At 42.5% G+C, this 20195-nt stretch overlaps 1 protein-coding gene across 1 annotated transcript in view; it reads right to left on the bottom strand.

Moving 5' to 3' along the window:
- SH2D4A (SH2 domain containing 4A) overlaps nt 1-20195 on the bottom strand; it is a 168813-nt gene that overhangs the window by 40609 nt on the left and 108009 nt on the right. The window contains exons 5-6 of the mRNA XM_069742478.1: nt 13956-14045; nt 1694-1835 (exon numbers count right to left, since the gene is read on the bottom strand). Of these exons, the coding sequence (XP_069598579.1) occupies nt 1694-1835; nt 13956-14045 (232 nt within the window). The remainder of the gene's footprint in view (nt 1-1693; nt 1836-13955; nt 14046-20195) is intronic.

Raw genomic sequence — 20195 nt, 5'->3', positions numbered from 1 at the left:
TAGCAGCGATCAGCAGATCGCTGCTATGTAGCAGAGCCGATCGGGTTGTGCCTGCTTCTAGCCTCTCATGGAGGCTATTGAAGCATGGCAAAAGTAAAAAAAAAAAGTTTAAAAAAATGTGAAAAAAATAAAAAAAACATAAAAGTTTAAATCACCCCCCTTTCGCCCCAATCAAAATAAATCAATAAAAAAAATATCAAATCTACGCATATTTGGTATCGCCGCGCTCAGAATCGCCCGATCTATCAAATAAAAAAAAGTATTAACCTGATCGCTAGACAGCGTAGCAGGAAAAAAACTCGAAACGCCAGAATTATGTTTTTTTGGTCGCCGCGACATTGCATTAAAATGCAATAACGGGCGATCAAAAGAATGTATCTGCACCGAAATGCTATCATTAAAAACGTCATCTCGGCACGCAAAAAATAAGCCCTCAACCGACCCCAGATGATGAAAAATGGAGACGCTACGAGTATCAGAAAATGGCGCAATTTTTTTTTTTTTAGCAAAGTTTGGAATTTTTTTTCACCACTTAGATAAAAAATAACCTAGTCATGTTTGGTGTCTATGAACTCGTAATGACCTGGAGAATCATAATGGCAGGTCATTTTTAGCATTTAGTGAACCCAGCAAAAAAGCCAAACAAAAAACCAATGTGGGATTGCACTTTTTTTGCAATTTCACCGCACTTGGAATTTTTTTCCCGTTTTCTAGTACAGGACATGCTAAAACCAATGATGTCGTTCAAAAGTACAACTCGTCCCGCAAAAAATAGCCCTCACATGGCCAAATTGACGGAAAAATAAAAAAGTTATGCCTCTGGGAAGGAGGGGAGCGAAAAACGAACACGGAAAAACGAAAAATCCCCCGGTCATGAAGGGGTTAATGAAAGGTGATGGGCAATTTACTTTTCCTTCTCATAATCAGCACTCAGTCTATTCACTGTATCTGGTGCTGGTACATCTACGAGGTCAACCATATACAGTACATTTTCAACACTAAATTAATCCATTTTAAAAAGCATGGACTTATTAACTGATCTTTGGCAAAAGAATGTTCTGATTTTCTCTGATTTTGATTTTAAAAGGGTTGTGTCCTACTGGACATCCCCCTTATTAAAGGGTTAAAGAAATTAAAAAAACTTGATATCCTCCTTGATATCCTCCTTGATACGAGGTCAACCATATACAGTACATTTTCAACACTAAATTAATCCATTTTAAAAAGCATGGACTTATTAGCTGATCTTTGGCAAAAGAATGTTCTAATTTTCTCTGATTTTGATTTTAAAAGGGTTGTGTCCTACTGGACATCCCCCTTATTAAAGGGTTAAAGAAATTTAAAAAAGACTAGTGCCACCACTCTGTAGTCAGCACTGCATTCCCTTTGTGGGGTCATCACTCGAGTGCTGCAAATGGTATAGGAGGTACATATACATTTTTTATTTTTCACTTCTGCAGGCTTATCAATATTGGGTTGTTACATATTAGACAACCCCTTAATCTGTTATTTTTTAACCTTAGCAACTGCAACAGGAGAATCACTTTTACCATCATAGAAATAGGTCTTTGAAGTACACTTGAGACCTATCACTCTTTCACAGCTTCTTCAGAATTCATATTGAGTACTGTACTGAATACATCATTTTTTTTATTTTCCCTACAGTGCAAAAGAAAGAAAAATGTAATCATACAGGTTTCTTGCCATTCAGAGTCTTCCTTTTCCAGTTTTTGCTTGACTTCGTGAGCTTCCTTCCAGTTCATGTAAATTTCTTGTGTCCTTTCTTCTAATTTTCGACTTTCATTTTCTTGAGGCTTCAATACAATAGGCGTTTTCTGAAAATAAGAAATAATTATGAGAAATATCAGACTCCATAAAAGAATATATTATAACTATAATTGGAGCATACAATGAGGTTCCAATGATTTTTAACAATTATGTAAGTATACTTATGGTACTTTAAAAAAAATATGACAACAGATTCATTATATTTCTGGAGAAAAATATGTTATCATTTGTCGTTTCATCAGTTTCAGCAAATAATACAGATGAAATATATGAGAAACATATAGGAAGATGTTGTATCTTTGGTAAGATGCTGCCATTATACAGCATATTTCATTTTAAGTTAAGATTGAGAATGAAAACTACAAATAAAATGTATGAAAATAAAAATAATGGAAATAAACAACCTAACATTTCATCAAATTTCACACATATGTAAGTATATAGTGTGCAGAGAGAGTAATGTGGTCATGGATCAATACTATCATCATAATGGCCCATACATTGCATCTCTTTAATTCTCATTCATGAGAACAGATGCATGAAACTCATGTATGAGAGGATTTATATGATCAGTGTCATACCTGAGTTTTTATTATTTTCAGTCACAAGGTACTCAAACACAGCTTCTCAGGTTTCTTCCAAACTTACCGTAGGACTTATTCACACTATCATATTTCATTCAGTATTTTTCATGAGCATTTGTTACCCAAATTCAAGAGTGGCTGTAAAATACAGATAGCAATTATCATGGAAAGATTTGTGTTTTGGACTCACTAGGGGTATGATCATATTGTGTTTTGGCCACACATTGATGGCTCTGCTGGGGCTTCTATCTGAATCCCCCAAAAACGAGATTTAGACACAAACCCCGATGGGACCAATGACTTTAACCTCCTTTGCAACATGCGCACATTGCTTCTCACTGCCACAGCCCACATCTTTCCTGGCACATGTCAGCTGTTTTGAACAGCTGACATGTGCCCAGAACAGCTGTGGGTGGAATTGCAATCCACTCGCTGCTATTAACCCGTTAAATGCTGCTGTCAAACTCTGACAGTGGCATTTAAAGCACGCTTCAGGCCCTCGGGCCGAAAATCCACCCATCGGCGACTCGCGTCACGTGATCGCGGGTCACCCATGCCTGTTTCTCCCATGCTACACCTGCTGAACTAGTCTTCTATATGGGGAGATGTAGCCACAATTGCTCCCCCATTGGGGTATGCAGGCCTTTGATGACATGATAGCAACAAAGCAGGAGGAACCTACGCTGATTTTTTTCTTTAGGGCTTTTTTCAGTTTTCCTTATTTTGCCACGAGACAATTTAAATGTCCAATTTGCCTTTTTCATAAGATCTGTAACTTAAACTTTGCATCCTTAAATTTCTCTAATGACCTTCAGTGTGTTCCTGGCACTGTGTAACAGTTTCCCGAAATCAGTCTTGAATGCATATTTTCAGCAGCAACTAAATGGAGATTAACACTTATTCTTGCCAGAAAGAAAACTGTTTCCTTGATTGGAAAAGGTTAAAACCCAATTTCAGTAACATTACCGCTATTATTACAGTACCATATGAATAAAATGAAGACGTTAGAAAATACAATACAATTTATATGTAAACATATGAGTGATCACATAATGAACAAGCAGGGCTTTCGAAAATTTCAGACAGGAACAAATGGGGGTTGCCATTTTATGTCTTCATAACATATCCATATTCCTATGATGTACCTTACTATGTACAGTTTAATAGAGGCTTGTAATTCTCAGATGTGTGTGCAGTATGTGTACATGCACGTTTTGTGAGAATGTTTGTGTTAGTCATACTTGTTTGACCAGTTTTTTTAGAGGCTAAAACCAGCAGATCAGAGCCAAAAAATATTAAGGAAGTCTCAAAGGCATTATTAAAATTTATTTTCAAGAATTAGACTGAAAGCCTCCAACGAATACAACAGTATTTACATTGTAAAAATATATCACATGCAAGCAGCGCTTTCCTATACAGCAGTGTTCCCCATCTCCGGTCCTAAAGAGCCACCAAAATGTCATGTTTTCAGGATATCCTTAGTGTTGCACAGGTGATAATTTCATCTCCTGCACAGGCAAGAATTCCATCACCTGTGCAATACTAAGGAAATCCTGAAAACATGACCTGTTGGTGGCTCTTGAGGACCGGAGTTAGGGAGCACTGCTATACAGTATAAAGAGGTATGCTGATGTATATTAGCCTAGTATATATATGCTAAAAGAACACTTTCTTGTTCTATGCTAAGTGCATGAGGCTTAGGAATAGCTTTATCGTATGCACTGGCAGCTTTCTTCCATAAATATTTTTACTGCTGGTGGACCTAACTAGATCAACGTTTTGTGTGCCTCATACACTGTAAATTGCCTAAGCTCAAATATAAAAATATATAGTAGTCCAGTACTTGGGGATTAAAATCTCTTGTAACTTCATTCACATCTTCATAAAAACTTCATATTGGCAATCATAACATCATGTGCAAGCGGTCAACGCGTTTCGAGATTAGATAAGCCCTTGTTGTCAGCCAACACAGCTATCACGGTTTGCATGTGCTGTCATGATTGCCAATATGATGTTTTTATGGAGATGTGAATAAAGTTGCGAGAGATTTGAATCCCTGAATGCTGCACTAAGATCATTTTTTAGGACTATTATTTTTTGTGCACAAGTAAGGTCCTTTGCACTGGCCAATATGTTCTAGGACCCGATTATAACTAGGCACATGTTAAACAGGGTTTTCTTATCTAAACTCAAACATTGTATGTTTTCTAATCGGAGATTGAACAATGCCATTTTGTGTAGATTGGGGCACTACAGATGTCTATCAGCCAATAGATCAAAGCCTGTTTGTTTGACAGCCTGGAGGACATAAGTGCCTACAAGACTAAAGGTACCGTCACACTAGACGATATCGCTAGCGATCCGTGACGTTGCAGCGTCCTCGCTAGCGATATCGTCCAGTGTGACAAGCAGCAGCGATCAGGCCCCTGCTGTGCTGTCGCTGGTCGGGGAAGAAAGTCCAGAACTTTATTTGGTCGCTGGACTCCCCGTAGACATCGCTGAATCGGCGTGTGTGACACCGATTCAGCGATGTCTTCGCTGGTAACCAGGGTAAACATCGGGTAACTAAGCGCAGGGCCGCGCTTAGTAACCCGATGTTTACCCTGGTTACCATCCTAAAAGTAAAAAAAACAAACAGTACATACTTACCTACCGCTGTCTGTCCTCGGCGCTCTGCTTCTCTGGTCTGGCTGTGAGCACAGCGTCCGGAAAGCAGAGCGGTGACGTCACCGCTCTGCTTTCCTGCTGCCCGGCGCTCACAGCCAGACCAGAGAAGCAGAGCACCGAGGACAGACAGCGGTAGGTAAGTATGTAGCGTTTGTTTTTTTACTTTTAGGATGGTAACCAGGGTAAACATCGGGTTACTAAGCGCGGCCCTGCGTTTAGTTACCCGATGTTTACCCTGGTTACCGGGGACCTCGGGATCGTTGGTCGCTGGAGAGCTGTCTGTGTGACAGCTCTCCAGCGACCAAACAGCGACGCTGCAGCGATCCGGATCGTTGTCGGTATCGCTGCAGCATCGCTAAGTGTGACGGTACCTTAAGGGTACCGTCACACAGTGACATTTTGATCGCTACGACGGCACGATTCGTGACGCTCCAGCATCGTAACCATATCGCTCCAGCGTCGTAGACTGCTGTCACACTTTGCAATGTACGACGCTGGAGCGATAATTTCATGACGTATGTGCGATGTAGAAGCCGTTGGTTACTATGCGCACATAGTATACGATATCGTGCACACCTTTGTTACACCATGCGATCATGCCGCCACAGCGGGACACTAGACGACGAAAGAAAGTTTCAAACGATCTGCTACGACGTACGATTCTCAGCGGGGTCCTTGATCGCAGGAGCGTGTCAGACACTGCAAGATCGTAACTATATCGCTGGAACGTCACGAATCGTGCCGTCGTAGCGATCAAAATGTCACTGTGTGACGGTACCCTAAAGGTACCGTCACATTAAGCGACGCTGCAGCGATCTAGTCAACGATCCCGATCGCTGCAGCATCACTGTTTGGTCGCTGGAGAGCTGTCACACAGACAGCTCTCCAGCAACCAACGATGCCGGTCCCCTGGTAACCAGGGTAAACATCGGGTTACTAAGAGCAGGACCGCGCTTAGTGACCGATGTTTACCCTGGTTACCAGCGTAAACGTAAAAAAAAACAAACACTACATACTTACATTCCGGTGTCTGTCCTCCGGCGCTGTGCTTTCCTGCACTGTCAGCGCCGGCCAGCCGTAAAGCAGAGCGGTGACGTCACCACTGTGTTTTATGGCTGGCTGGCGCTCACAGCCAGTGCAGGAAAGCACAGCGCTGGAGGACAGACACCGGAATGTAAGTATGTAGTGTTTTTTTTTTTTTTTACGTTTACGCTGGTAACCAGGGTAAACATCGGGTTACTAAGTGCGGCCCTGCGCTTAGTAACCCGATGTTTACCCTAGTTACCAGTGAAGACATCACTGAATCGGCGTCACACACGCCGATTCAGCGATGTCTGCGGGAGATCCAGCGACGAAATAAAGTGCTGGACTTTCTGCTCCGACCAACGATGGCACAGCAGGATCAAGATCGCTGCTGCGTGTCAAACTGAACGATATCGCTAGCCAGGACGCTGTAACATCACGGATCGCTAGCGATATCGTTCAGTGTGACGGTACCTTAGAGGCCCTGATACACATTAGCCTTATAGCACAGGGCCGCGCTTAGTAACCCAATGTTTACCCTGGTTACCATTGTAAATGTAAAAAAAAAAAAAAAACACATACATTCCGGTGCCTGTCACGTCCCCGGCGTCCGCTTCACTGCACTCCTCCTGCATCCTGTGTAAGCGCCGGCTGTAAAGCAGAACGGTGACGTCACCGCTGTGCTCTGCTTTATGGCCGGCCGGCACTGATACAGGATGCAGGAGGAGTGCAGGGAAGCTGACGCCGGGGGACAGACACCGGAATGTAAGTATGTAGTGTTTTTTTTTTTTTTACGTTTACAATGGTAACCAGGGTAAACATCGGGTTACTAAGCGCGGCCCTGCGCTTAGTAACCCGATATTTACCCTGGTTACCAGTGAAGACATCGCTGGATCGGCATCACACACGCCGATTCAGCGATGTCAGCGGGTGATCCAGCGACGAAATAAAGTTCCAGACTTTCAGCTCCGACCAGCGATCTCACAAGCAGGATCCTGATCGCTGCTGCGTGTCAAACACAACGATATCGCTATCCAGGACGCTGCAACGTCACGGATCGCTATCGTTATCGTTGTAATGTTGTTCAGTGTGAAGGTACCTTTACATCAGACCAATCGACCAATATTAAAGGGTTCGGATGACACTCTAATGTGCATGAGGGCCCCCTGTCTCTTGACACATGACCAGCAGACAATAGATAAAAGCCATTGACTTGGTTGTTTGACAGCCTGAGGGACATAAATGCCTACAAGACTAAAGGCCCTCACACACATTAATCTAACATTGGCAGAACCCACCGATACCGAAATGTTTGGACATCAGCTTAACGTGTATAAGGACCTTCCATGAGTTCCATAGACAATTAATAGAGCAGAAGTCAAGCAGGTGCTTCTCCAATCCATTTATAGTTGAGCTGCAGAGTCCTGTTCTCAGGATTGCTGGGAGTCCCAGTGGTCAGTCCCTCAAAAGTCAGTAAGTTATCCCTCATCATCAGGATTGGGGATAACTTGTTTTATTTGGGGAATAATACTTTATCAGATACCAGATGGTATACATACCAGATATATAATGTCATGTAATATATACATGGTTGGGCTCTGCAGTACCGAATCCTAACGGAGATATATATCTCCATCTCAGTAAAAAAATTCAATTTTTAGAGGTGTGGGGGCCCAAATAGAACTTTTGCTATGGGGTCCTGTGAACTATAGGTATGCCCCTGATTGCAGAGCAGTAATAATGAGGGCAATCGGCGCCCTAGGCTCCGGCGGTCACATTGCCAGATTGTCCTCATCATAAGCGGCATGCCTGGCTGGGAGGGGGGCCCAGACATATTTTTTGCACAGGTGCCCCAAACTGGCAGTGTTCGCCCCTGGATCAGGAATAGCAGCGTTGTGCTCGACTGTGATTGGTATCTCATGAGAGGCTCCCTAGAGATACCAATCACGGTCGAGCACTCCATCAATATGACCACAGACTGACTACCCTGTCCCCTGATGATTCTCCTCCGGGATGAAACGCGTAGGGAGGTGGTCCAGAACACAGGAGGTGGTCCTTGAATTTAATGAATCTAAGAAGTGGAAAGTGACCCATTGGATTCTTGTTTAGATGTGGGAGACACATTTCAGTGTGCGGCATCGTCATAATTGGGTGAGATCGCTGTAATTTTTATGTGTCTCCTCTTATTTACAACATAGTATTGGTGATCATCAGTGGTATTGTTTTATCACCTTATAGATGTTTTTCTTTTTCTGACAGTAGCATTTATATCTCTGTGGATGTACGCATTGGTTCCTCTGCTTCACCGAAACGGTTGTCTTTTTGAATGAAAACCATGAGGGTTGTGCAGTGAACAAATCTGTCTACTGATTATTTGCCTCTGGACTTATTATCAGGATACTGTCCGATTAACTGTTGGTTAATGTACATGTCTGTCCTTGAGTGTGGTGTCGTTCTATTTTTAAATGGTTTAATATAAATGTTATGTTTTAGGTTTCCCTTTGCTATTTTAAATAATATTTTGGGTACCCAATTTTTTCTTTATTTGAGCGGTTATTAACACTTTTGCTAGACATCAAATGGAAAATCCGCCTACACTGCCAATCAAGTGCTGCAATTAGAACACAGTGTTTTAGACAAAGTGATAATACACTGCCTTCAAAACGCTATTATCCTTATCACGGGGACGTAGCCTGAAAGAATTGACATGGTGCAGATTTAAGAAACAAAAACGGTTCAAATCGACAAGTAGAAAAAAGACGCAGCATGTGAACAAGCCCTAATAGATAGGTCACTGCCAGAGATGCCTGATAACGCTCATTTAGGGCATGTGCGCACCCTGCGGAAAGGTGTGCGGATTTTTCCACACTGATTTTGGTAAATCCGCAGGAAAACCGCACTGTGGATTTACTGCGGTTTTTATGCGGATTCCACCTGCGGTTTTACACCTGCGGATTCCTATTGAGGAGCAGGTGTAAATCGCTGCTGAATCCGCACAAAGAATTGACATGATGTGGAATATAAACCGCTATGTTTCCGTGTGTTTTTACCGCAGCAAGTGCACTGCGGATTTTGATTTCCATAGGTTTACATGGTACTGTAATCTCATGGAAAACTGCTGCAGATCCGCAGCGTCAAATCCGCAGCAAAATCCGCAGCGTGTGCACATACCCTTATAGAGAATGTAGTCAAAATATCTCGTGTGTATGGCATAGAATGAGAAGATAGCTGTCGAATGAACAGCTGAAACACTGCTTGGACAACAGCTATCCCTGAGGGCACATTTGTACGCCAATCACTTTCACAAATTGTAAAGGCACATGCCTGTTTCTGTTTCAAACCTAATGATTTAAATATTGAGGAATTGTTGTGATTCTGGTCAGATGGACAAGCTGTACACATATTTAATGGGTTTGTGTTTTGTAAACTATTTTCCAGAAATATTGATGAGAGTTAATCTCATTTACACCAATAACATTTCACTCATGTCAGGAAACTCTTATCCAGATAGTCCAAAATCTAATACAAGGACTAATCTCAATTCTATCTCAGAAATACAGTGAGAGCTGATAATCCTCAAGTCAGAAAAGAAAGGTGTAACCTCCTTGGGAATAGAAGTACATACTAGTGTAGAGGTAGAGACAGAGACCCTGATTCCAGCATTGAGTCACGTGCTGGTCTGCTTACTGTACTTTTGATAAAAAATCACTGATTTACAGTCATGGCCAAAAGTATTAACACCCTTTCAATTCTGTCAGATAATACTCAGTTTCTTCCTGAAAATGACTGCAAACACAAATTCTTTGGCATTATTATCTTCATTTAATTTGTCTTAAATGAAAAAACACAAAAGAGAATGAAGCAAAAAGCAAAACTTTGATCATTTCACACAAAACTCCAGAAATGGGCCAGACAAAAGTATTGGCACCCTCAGCCTAATACTTGGTTGCACAACCTTTAGCCAAAATAACTGCGACCAACCGCTTCCGGTAACCATCAATGAGTTTCTTACAATGCTCTGCTGGAATTTTAGACCATTCTTCTTTGGCAAACTGCTCCAGGTCCCTGATATTTGAAGGGTGCCTTCTCCAAACTGCCATTTTTAGATCTTTCCACAGGTGTTCTATGGGATTCAGGTCTGGACTCATTGCTGGCCACCTTAGAAGTCTCCAGTGCTTTCTCTCAAACCATTTTCTAGTGCTTTTTGAAGTGTGTTTTGGGTCATTGTCCTGCTGGAAGACCCATGACCTCTGAGGGAGACCCAGCTTTCTCACACTGTGCCCTACATTATGCTGCAAAATTTGTTGGTAGTCTTCAGACTTCATAATGCCATGCACACGGTCAAGCAGTCCATTGCCAGAGGCAGCAAAGCAACCCCCAAACATCAGGGAACCTCTGCTATGTTTGACTGTAGGGACCATGTTCTTTTCTTTGAATGCCTCTTTTTTTCTCCGGTAAACTCTATGTTGATGCCTTTGCCAAAAAAGCTCTACTTTTGTCTCATCTGACCAGAGAACATTCTTCCAAAACGTTTTAGGCTTTTTCAGGTAAGTTTTAGCAAACTCCAGCCTGGCTTTTTTATGTCTCGGGGTAAGAAGTGGGGTCTTCCTGGGTCTCCTACCATACAGTCCCTTTTCAATAAGACGCCGACGGATAGTACGGGTTGACACTAGGGTTGAGCGAAACGGGTCGGCCATTTTCAGAAGTCGCCGACTTTTGGCAAAGTCGGGTTTCATGAAACCCGACCCGACCCCTGTGTGGGGTCGGCCATGAGGTCGGCGATCTTCTGAATCTGGTATCGGAATTCCGATCCCGAGTTCCGATATGTTTGCAATATCGGAAATCGGTATTGGAATCCATATTTAAGTGTAAAATAAAGAATTAAAATAAAAAATATTGCTATACTCACCCTCTGACGCGCCCTGGTACTAACCGGCAGCCTTCCTTCCTTAGAATCAGCGCGTGAAGGGCCTTAGATGACGTCGCGGCTTGTGATTGGTCGCGCGACCGCCCATGTGACCGCTCGCGCGACCAATCACAAGCCGCGACGTCACCGAAGGTCCTTCAAGCGCTGATTCTTAGGAAGGAAGGCTGCCGGAAAGAAGCAGGGCGCGTCCGAGGGTGAGTATAGCAATATTTTTTATTTTAATTCTTTATTTTACACTTAAATATGGATCCCAGGGCCTGAAGGAGAGTTTCCTCTCCTTCAGACCCTGGGAACCATTGGAAACCCAATGCACTGCATTGGGTTTCGTGATTCGGCCGACCCCGACCCCGACTTTTTTATAGGATCGGCCGATTTCACTCGACCCGACTTTTGAAAAAGTCGGGTTTCGTGAAACCCGACCCGATCCTATAAAAGTAAAAGTCGCTCAACCCTAGTTTACACTGTTGTTCCCTCAGACTGCAGGGCAGCTTGAACTTGTTTAGATGTTAGTCGAGGTTCTTTATCCAACATCCGCACAATCATGCGCTGAAATCTCTTGTCAATTTTACTTTTCCATTAACATCTAGGGAGGTTAGCCACAGTACCATGGGCTTTAAACTTCTTGATGACACTGCGCACGGTAGACACAGGAACATTCAGGTCTATGGAGATGGACTTGTAGCCTTGAGATTGCTCATGCTTCCTCACAATTTGGTTTCTCAAGTCCTCAGACAGTTCTTTGGTCTTCTTTCTTTTCTCCGTGCTCAAGGTGGTACACACAAGGACACAGGACAGAGGTTGAGTCAACTTTAATCCATGTCAACTGGCTGCAAGTGTGATTTAGTTATTGCCAACACCTGTTAGGTGCCACAGGTAAGTTACAGGTGCAGTTAATTACACAAATTAGAGAAGCATCACATGATTTTTCAAATGGTGCTAATACTTTTGTCCACCCCCTTTTTTATGTTTGGTGTGGAATTATATCCAATTTGGCTTTAGGACAATTCTTTTTGTGTTTTTTCATTTAAGACAAATTAAATGAAGATAATATTACCAAAGAATTTGTGATTGCAATCATTTTCAGGAAGAAACTGAGTATTATCTGACAGAATTGCAGGGGTGTCAATACTTTTGGCCATGACTGTATCAGTAGGATATTATCACTAGAGGACAAGTTACCTGCTGCTATGTAATCCTCCATAGCCATGAGCTCTGTATAACCGTTCCCTTACCACTGACATCCTGCTTTCTGCTTACACCCAGTGTACACAGGAAGCTGACAATCGTTGGTGTGCGCTCAGCATTCAGAGAACTGGTTGGTTTGCAGCAGAGAAAACAGTGATTTCATCAAAATGACAGCAAGCAGCCCAGCAAGTGATACATCACTGGGATCTCAGAAAATAATAGTAATAATAATAATATTTTTTTATTTATATAGCGCTGACATATTCTGCAGCTCTTTACAATTAAGTATCAACATATACAGACAATAAATACAATACAATGTAACACATGTCACCAGTTACAGGAGGAGTGAGGGCCTGCTCACAAGCCTACAATCTGTAAGGAAATAGGGGACACAATAGGTAGAACGTGCTGTTATGTACGGTCCAGCCATTATTATTATAATAAGCATTTTCATATTACGCTGCATGATCCGGACATCAGCCAGAATCTGAGTGCAGTTACCGTGTGCTATTGGGTACATGGAGGACGCGGAGACAGATGAATAGGAAGGAGAAGATCATAATTAACATTTATAAGGAGGGAAGAGGGAAGCATTAGGTTAGTAAATTGAGATGATAGGGTTACCTAAACATATAGGTTTTAAAACACGCTTAAAAATGTGGGGGCTAGACATCAGTTGGATTGTTTGGGGTAGTGCATTCCAGTAGACTGGCGCAGCACGAGAGACGTCTGGGAGACGGAGGTGAGAGGTTGCGATTATGGAGGATGTTAGTCTTAGATAAGCTGCAGAACAAAGGCAATGGGTTGTGTGATAGAAATGAGGGAGGAGATATAAAGCGGTGCAGAACTGTGGAGAGCTTTGTAGGTGAGAGAGATGAGTTTGTATTGGATTCTGTGGTGAATGGGTAACCAGTGCAGTGACTGGCACAGGGCAGAAGCAGCTGGACAAAAATATACCCCTAGCTGCTGCATTCAGGAGGGATTATAGAGGAGAAAGTTTGGTTACAGGGAGACCGATCAGAAGAGAGTTGAAGTAGTCTAGACAAGAGTGAGTAAGAGATAGTCAGGGTATGTTTCCACGGGCACAAACCGGCAGCGCTTTGGACGCGCTCCATCCAAAGCGCTGCCGGCTTTTGTACGCACGGTGTGTTCATTGAACCATGTGGAATCACCGCATCTTAAAAATTTGGACTGTGATATTTATTTTGCGGAGACTGAGCGTCTCCGCAAGATAAATTGACATGCTGCGGTCTAGAAACACGCGCCGCATGTGTGTATGCGCAGGTTTGCCACCTATGTCTCTGTACGCATAGTGGAGATGAGATTTCATAAAATCCCCTCCACTATGCTGTAACATCTGGCCGCTGTGGATTGGATGCTGTTGCTGTACGCAGCATCTAATCCGCAGCGTTTTCTGACCATGGAAACATACCCTAAGAGTTTTTGCAGTTTCAAAGGTGAGAAAAGGTGGGATTCTGGAGATTTCTTTAAGGTGAAAGTAATACGAGCAAGAGAGTGAATCAATGTAGGGAATAAAGGAAAGTTGTGTGACAAATATGACACCAAGACAGTGAGAATGCTGCTTGGGAGTTATGGTTGAACTAACCAAGGAAATTGAATAGTTGGGTATAGGTAAGTTAGTAGAGGGAGATAGGTTAGTAGACAGATGGGGTAGCAAAAGCCTGGTGACAGATTCCCTTTAAGTACAATGTATATAGAAATTAAACTTGGTATTCTGACAAGACCTTCATTAAGTTTGACAATGAAAATGGTCTTACCTGTAGCACACCGTGTTTTGTAGAGTGCCTTGTAGAAGATTCTAGTAGTATATCTTGAATAGTTCTTGTTTTTGGTCTTTCTCTGATTGACTAGGAATGTAATGAAATAGACCATTTAAAATTACACTTATTGCTTTCCTTTGTATTAGTCACCACACTCAATAACACATGCAAACACGATACCCCATAAGCAATGTATGAGACCACACAAAATGACCCAAAAGCCACACCCAGAGTTACAACAATAAACTAAGTTATAGGCATTGTATCAAGTTTCAAAGTTATCCCCTAGTCGTAAGACAAGAGGATAATTTCCCAATTGCAGGGGAAATCTGACGGCTGGGACCCTCACCGATCCTGATAACTGGGGTTCTGAAAAGTCCAAAGTGAATGGAGCAGTGGTCGATCATGCAATTGGATCGCCCCCAAGGGCTAGGGGTACCCGCTACCGGGTCCGTCGGTTCTCAGGGGGATGTCACGGTGGCTGACCCGGTCCGTGGCCCTCGGGAGGTCCGTTGAAAAAGGGGAAAGGTCTTTAAAGGGGAAATGTTCGTGACGCCACCTGTGGTATTTGGCCAGGGTGACCGACGCTGCTTAGGGGTCCGCTGGGGTGATGTTATGGCAGCTAGATGGTATACCTTACCACAGGTGAAGTATGTCCCCAGGGCTTCCCAGAGTGTAGATGGTGGATGGTGTGAGGCGCAGTGAAGAGCGAGGACACAAGGTTGCAGTCTATTTACCTTTACTGAAGGCTTCAGCATCCACAGTCCAGAGCACCAGATCACAGGGCAGGCAGAGTCCGGCCGGTCTGAAGGCAAATCCAGAGTCCCCTTATCCAGGTGGAAATCAGTAGCCTTCCTCTAGCACCTGGGTGTTGTAGTACCTTCCTGCTGAGCTACTTGGTAAGGTCCTCACAACTGATGTAGATGTTCTGGATGTTATGTCTTTCTCTCTGTCCCCCTGATGGATAGGAACAACCCGTATGACTGATGGCCTGAGGCTTTTTACAGGGACTCTAGCATGCCCCAGCCCCCACAAGTTGCCACCATGCCTCCTGGGTATAGGTCGGGCAGGTAACGTGGAATTATCTGTCCTGCCGGTCTCTGGAGCAAGGCATGGAGATGATTGCTCCCTCGGTTTTCCGGCTACCGGATCCTGCGCCTCAGAAGGAGGCAGCCTGTGTAGGGCAGAACTCTTTCTGGTTTCCTCTCCTTTTGCTATGACTTCGTTTCTCACCCTCTACAATACAATTCGCTGTTCTTGTCTCTTTCTTAGGATGCTGCAGCTCGTGGGGCAGGTGCAGCTCCGTGTCCTTCTGACCAGGCCTCTGACAGGATCCCACCCCTGTCAGGGACCACCCTGTCGGCAACTGCTCTATGTTCCTCCTTTCCCTCTGTCTGCTTGACAGGGACTGACTGAGTGAAGCTCAGCCAGCATCTGACTCACTTCCTATCCAGAGCACCAGTTTTACCTAATTGTGAAGAGTGCCCTAATAAATAGGAGCTTAGCTCCCCCTGGTGGGCTGAAGTGTGAAGTGTGTTGCATGGTTTGTGATACCTGGTAAAGTGATCTCCTTTTTTGCCTTCGACGTAACATCACTCCCCACTAGAGGAGAATGATATTACTGCAACGACCAGGACCCTGGGGCGCTGCACAATTTTCGTCTCCATTAACTGTGCATTGGAACACTGGAGATAGCCAAGCCTTGCATTCAGCTGATTTTCCGTTTAAGAATGAATAGTTCAATAGTGCAAATGATCAGCCATTGCCCCACTGACACGGTGCTCTTCAGAGCCCTGATTTTCGGGACTGGGGTGGAATCCAGTAGTTGGACACCAGCAATCCAGAAAGTTATCCCCTATTTCACTTAGAGGAGATAAACGTGGCCCTTTAAATCAATGCAGCCTGAATGAATAATTTAATTAACCTATGAGAGATATGAAATTCACAATTTAAACTAACTTCTACCTTATACAAAGAACAATTTCTGGCTGTAAAATGCGATTGTAATTTTATACTATTCAAACTATAATGTTGTAATATGTGGTATGTGGAAGGTAAGTGTTAGGGGTTATTCACACCTTAGTTTTTGATGTCTGCGTTCTCTATATTTTTAGAGAACAAAACAATTCCACAATAATTCAATTGGTATAGTCACATGTCCGCTTTTTTAGAGACAGATAATCCATAAAAAGGGAATGTCTTATTTTAATCCATTTGGCTGATCAAAGTCACCCATTGCAGTGAAAAAAGCAGATGGCAGTCAAATGTCATCAGTGTATCATCTAAATGCTGTCCATTTTTGATGAGAGGTTTATAAGTAAAGATTTGACTTTTTTTTTCAGGATTTCTTTTTAATTCGGTCTACGGTAAATGGGGATATCTGGGGCTTTGTCAAAAATAAAAAGGTGCCTAAGCACTAACTGGTAGGTACGGTAGTTACTACTTACTAGTGATGAGCGAATATACTTGTTACTCGAGATTTCTCGAGCATGCTTGGGGGTCCTCTGAGTATTTTTTAGTGCTCGGAGTTTTAGTTTTCCTCACCTCAGCTGAATGATTTACATCTGTTAGCCAGCATACGTACATGTGGGGGTTGCCTGGTTTCTAGGGAATCCCCACATGTACTTATGCTGGCTAACAGATGTAAATCATTCAGCTGCGATGCTGAAAACTAAAACTCTGAGCCCTGAATACTCGGAGGACACCCGAGCGTGCTCGGGAAATCTCGAGTAACGAGTATATTCGCTCATCACTACTACCTACCTCTCTTTTGTGCTGATTGACAGCCAGCTCCTCCAGTTAGGCAGCGGGGATTCGGCGGTCAATCAGAATGACGTCAGTGGTCCTGTCCTGTCAACAGCACAGATCAGAAAAGTATGCTGCTCTGTTGATGTAACATGAGCAGTGGCAGCTAAATAACCTCAGAAGGCATCTGTGACCGCTCTTTGCCAGTGAAGAACGGCGCCGTGCACAACCGGCAGGTGGGTAGCAACTACCTGCCTGTTAGTGCTTATGCACATTTTTATTTTGCTTTTTACAAAGTCCAGTATATACCCTGTAAGTAGAAATAAATTTATCGCTCATAGTCTGACTCACATCACATGTTGAGACAGTGTGCATGTGACAAATAGATTCAAACATTATTGTGACATCATAACAATATACTACAAAATATTAATATGTCATCACCAACACAAAACCAAGACACAAGCCTCAGTATCTTATACTGTGATAATATAGCATGGTTTAAAAATTAATGCACAGAGTATTGTGACATCATCAGTATAAAACAAAGCATACGAACAATGTGACTCTATCACAATAGAACACAGCCCATATATAAGCTATAAAAAATTTGAAAAATCATCAAAACGGACAATAGTTTATTGAAGAATGTATGGCCATTGTTACATCATTGCATTAGAGGAATGTTTTTACTGTAAACAAAGATACAGCCTACTTGTAACATCATTACAGAACACAGCCTAAGAATTCCAATAAATTATGTTTCATCATAACACTAAAAAACAAACACTATTAAAACATCATAAAAATAAAGCGCAACTCAAGAATTAAGATGCCTTTCTGACAATATCATAAAAATGCACAGGTAAGGAATGGAATACAAACATCACTGCAAAATCATCACCAGTAAACACAGCCTACATAACCCCAGTATATTGTAAAATTCTCAAAAACAATAAAGGTAAATGCCATTGTGATATTATCACAATAAGACGCAATGAAGACACAAGCTATCACAACATTGTTATAATAGAAAAAGATCTTACAAGAACCCTGGCAATTGCAATATCATCACAGGCCAATACTGTTTAGGAAATCCGGAAAAAAGCTATTGTGACATAGACATAAGAAAGCACAGTCAATAAATAAAGATAAACACAATTGCAATTTGCCATTAATTCAATAGATCTTGTAAATGAAGACACAGACTATTATGGCTTCATTACTATAAAACACAGATTAGGAACACGGATATACTCTAGTATGACATTTTTACAATACAAAGTTAACTGATAACGACAAACTGGCAGACTCATAAAGCATTTGATAACATAAAATTGCAGTTCACATTTTTTACAAACTTTGCAACTTTTTGAAAAGGTGGCATCAATTATAGCAGAAATGTACTTCAGCCCTCCACAGGTACATGACGAATGCGCCAAATTTGTAAAAAGGCACACACCTCTTGATGAATTTAGTCCACTTTCGGCAGAGTTCACATGTCCAGTAATCATTACCTGCTTGATCCAGCAGCAATTAGATATCTTAGCAGGACAAAAAGTTGTCTTCACTAGATTTCAACTGGATCTGTTTATTGCTATCATTATAGCCTATGTAGAATCGATCCGTTAGATAGCTATCATTTTAGCTAAATTTTAAACAAATCCATTTTTTTGTTTACTGGATCCATTTCAAATGGATTATTATTGGACATATGAACATAAGACCCCCATACACATTAGACTAATATCAGCCCATCCCCCTGATGCCAACTGGTTTGGCCAATGATCTAATGTGTATGGGGCACCAGCCAAGTGATGGTCGGGAGAGATGTAAATCGCTGCCTGTCTGAGTTTGGACTGCCAATCACATTGTTCTTCCAGAGATAACCCATCGTCCAACGTGTCGGTCGTTGACTTAAGGTACCGTCACATTAAGCGACGCTGCAGCGATCTAGACAATGATGCTGATCGCTGCAGCGTCGCTGTGTGGTCGCTGGAGAGCTGTCACACAGACAGCTCTCCAGCGACCAACGATGCCGAAGTCCCCAGGTACCCAGGGTAAACATCGGGTTACTAAGCACAGGGCCGCGCTTAGTAACCCAATGTTTACCTTGGTTACCAGTGTAAATGTAAAAAAAACAAACACTACATACTTACAATCCGGTGTCTGTCCCCCGATGCTCTGCTTCCTGCACTGACTGTGAGCGCCGGCTGCCCGTAAAGCAGAGCGGTGACGTCACCGCTGTGCTTTACGGCCGGCCGGCGCTCACAGTCAGTGCGGGAAGCTGACGGAGAGGGGACAGACACTGGAATGTAAGCATGTACTGTTTGGTTTTTTTTACATTTACAATAGTTACCAGGGTAAACATCGGGTTACTAAGCGCGGCCCTGCACTTAGTAACCCGATGTTTACCCTGGGTACCAGTGAAGACATCGCTGAATCGGCATCACACACGCCGATTCAGCGATGTCTGCGGGAGATCCAGCGACGAAATAAAGTCCTGGACTTTCCTCAGCGACCAATGATCTCCCAGCAGGGGCCTGATCGTTGGTCGCTGTCACGCATAACGATTTCGTTAACGATATCGTTGCTACGTCACAAAAAGCAACGATATCGTTAACAATATCGTTATGTGTGACGGTACCTTTTCTCATAGATGACAAAGGAGTGCTGGGCCGAATGAGCGTTCCTGTGTATGAAAGAGTCAGCAGAGATGACTGTTGGCCGAAAGATGAGCCGGAAAATAGTTTGGTGGACAGCCATTTAATGTTTATGGCCAGCCTTAGCCTAAATAACACCAGCAGACTCCGGATCAAGGCATGGCATACAAAATCTTAGTCTTGAAGAGTTTTTCCCCTAGTAACGTGACCTCATCGTCACAGAACATCACAACTTTGAAAAACAGCCAAACGCTATTATGAAATCATCTAATCAGAGCACAAGCCTAACAATAAAAACAAGCACTTTTGTGACAGTACAATAAAATACAGGTTTTTTTTTTTTTTTTACAAAAATCAAACACTATTGAAAAAGAATCAGAAGAAAACACAACCTAGAAATTAGGATAATCACTTTTCTGACATCATGACAATTGACCAAATGCAATATATGAAGACAACCTTTTGTGATATCTTCACAAAATAACAGAAGCTGTAAATAAACACACAGGATATTGCGATACCATCATCACAATGAAACACAGCCTACAAAAGAAAACTCAAAATATATATAAACTGACAAGATCATAATATAAAACAGCCTAGGAAGACAGGCAAACGATTCTTTTACATTGTCACCATAAAGCATATTCTAAGGATGCAGATAAATAGAGAAACACTACCATGATGATAAAATAATAGTTACAGTGAAATGCAGCATATAATAACTCAATGCATGGGTTTCTAAGACCAGCATGTCATCCTAGCATAATGCATGTACAGTAAGTAGTAAATTGACACAAATTTATTAGGAGGCATAGGCCATCTTACT

This window comes from Ranitomeya imitator, chromosome 1 (assembly GCF_032444005.1).
Source record: "Ranitomeya imitator isolate aRanImi1 chromosome 1, aRanImi1.pri, whole genome shotgun sequence".
Classification (NCBI taxonomy): domain Eukaryota; kingdom Metazoa; phylum Chordata; class Amphibia; order Anura; family Dendrobatidae; genus Ranitomeya; species Ranitomeya imitator.
The sequence above is the reverse complement of the archived record's forward strand: the minus strand, read 5'-3'. Positions and strand labels throughout refer to the sequence as shown.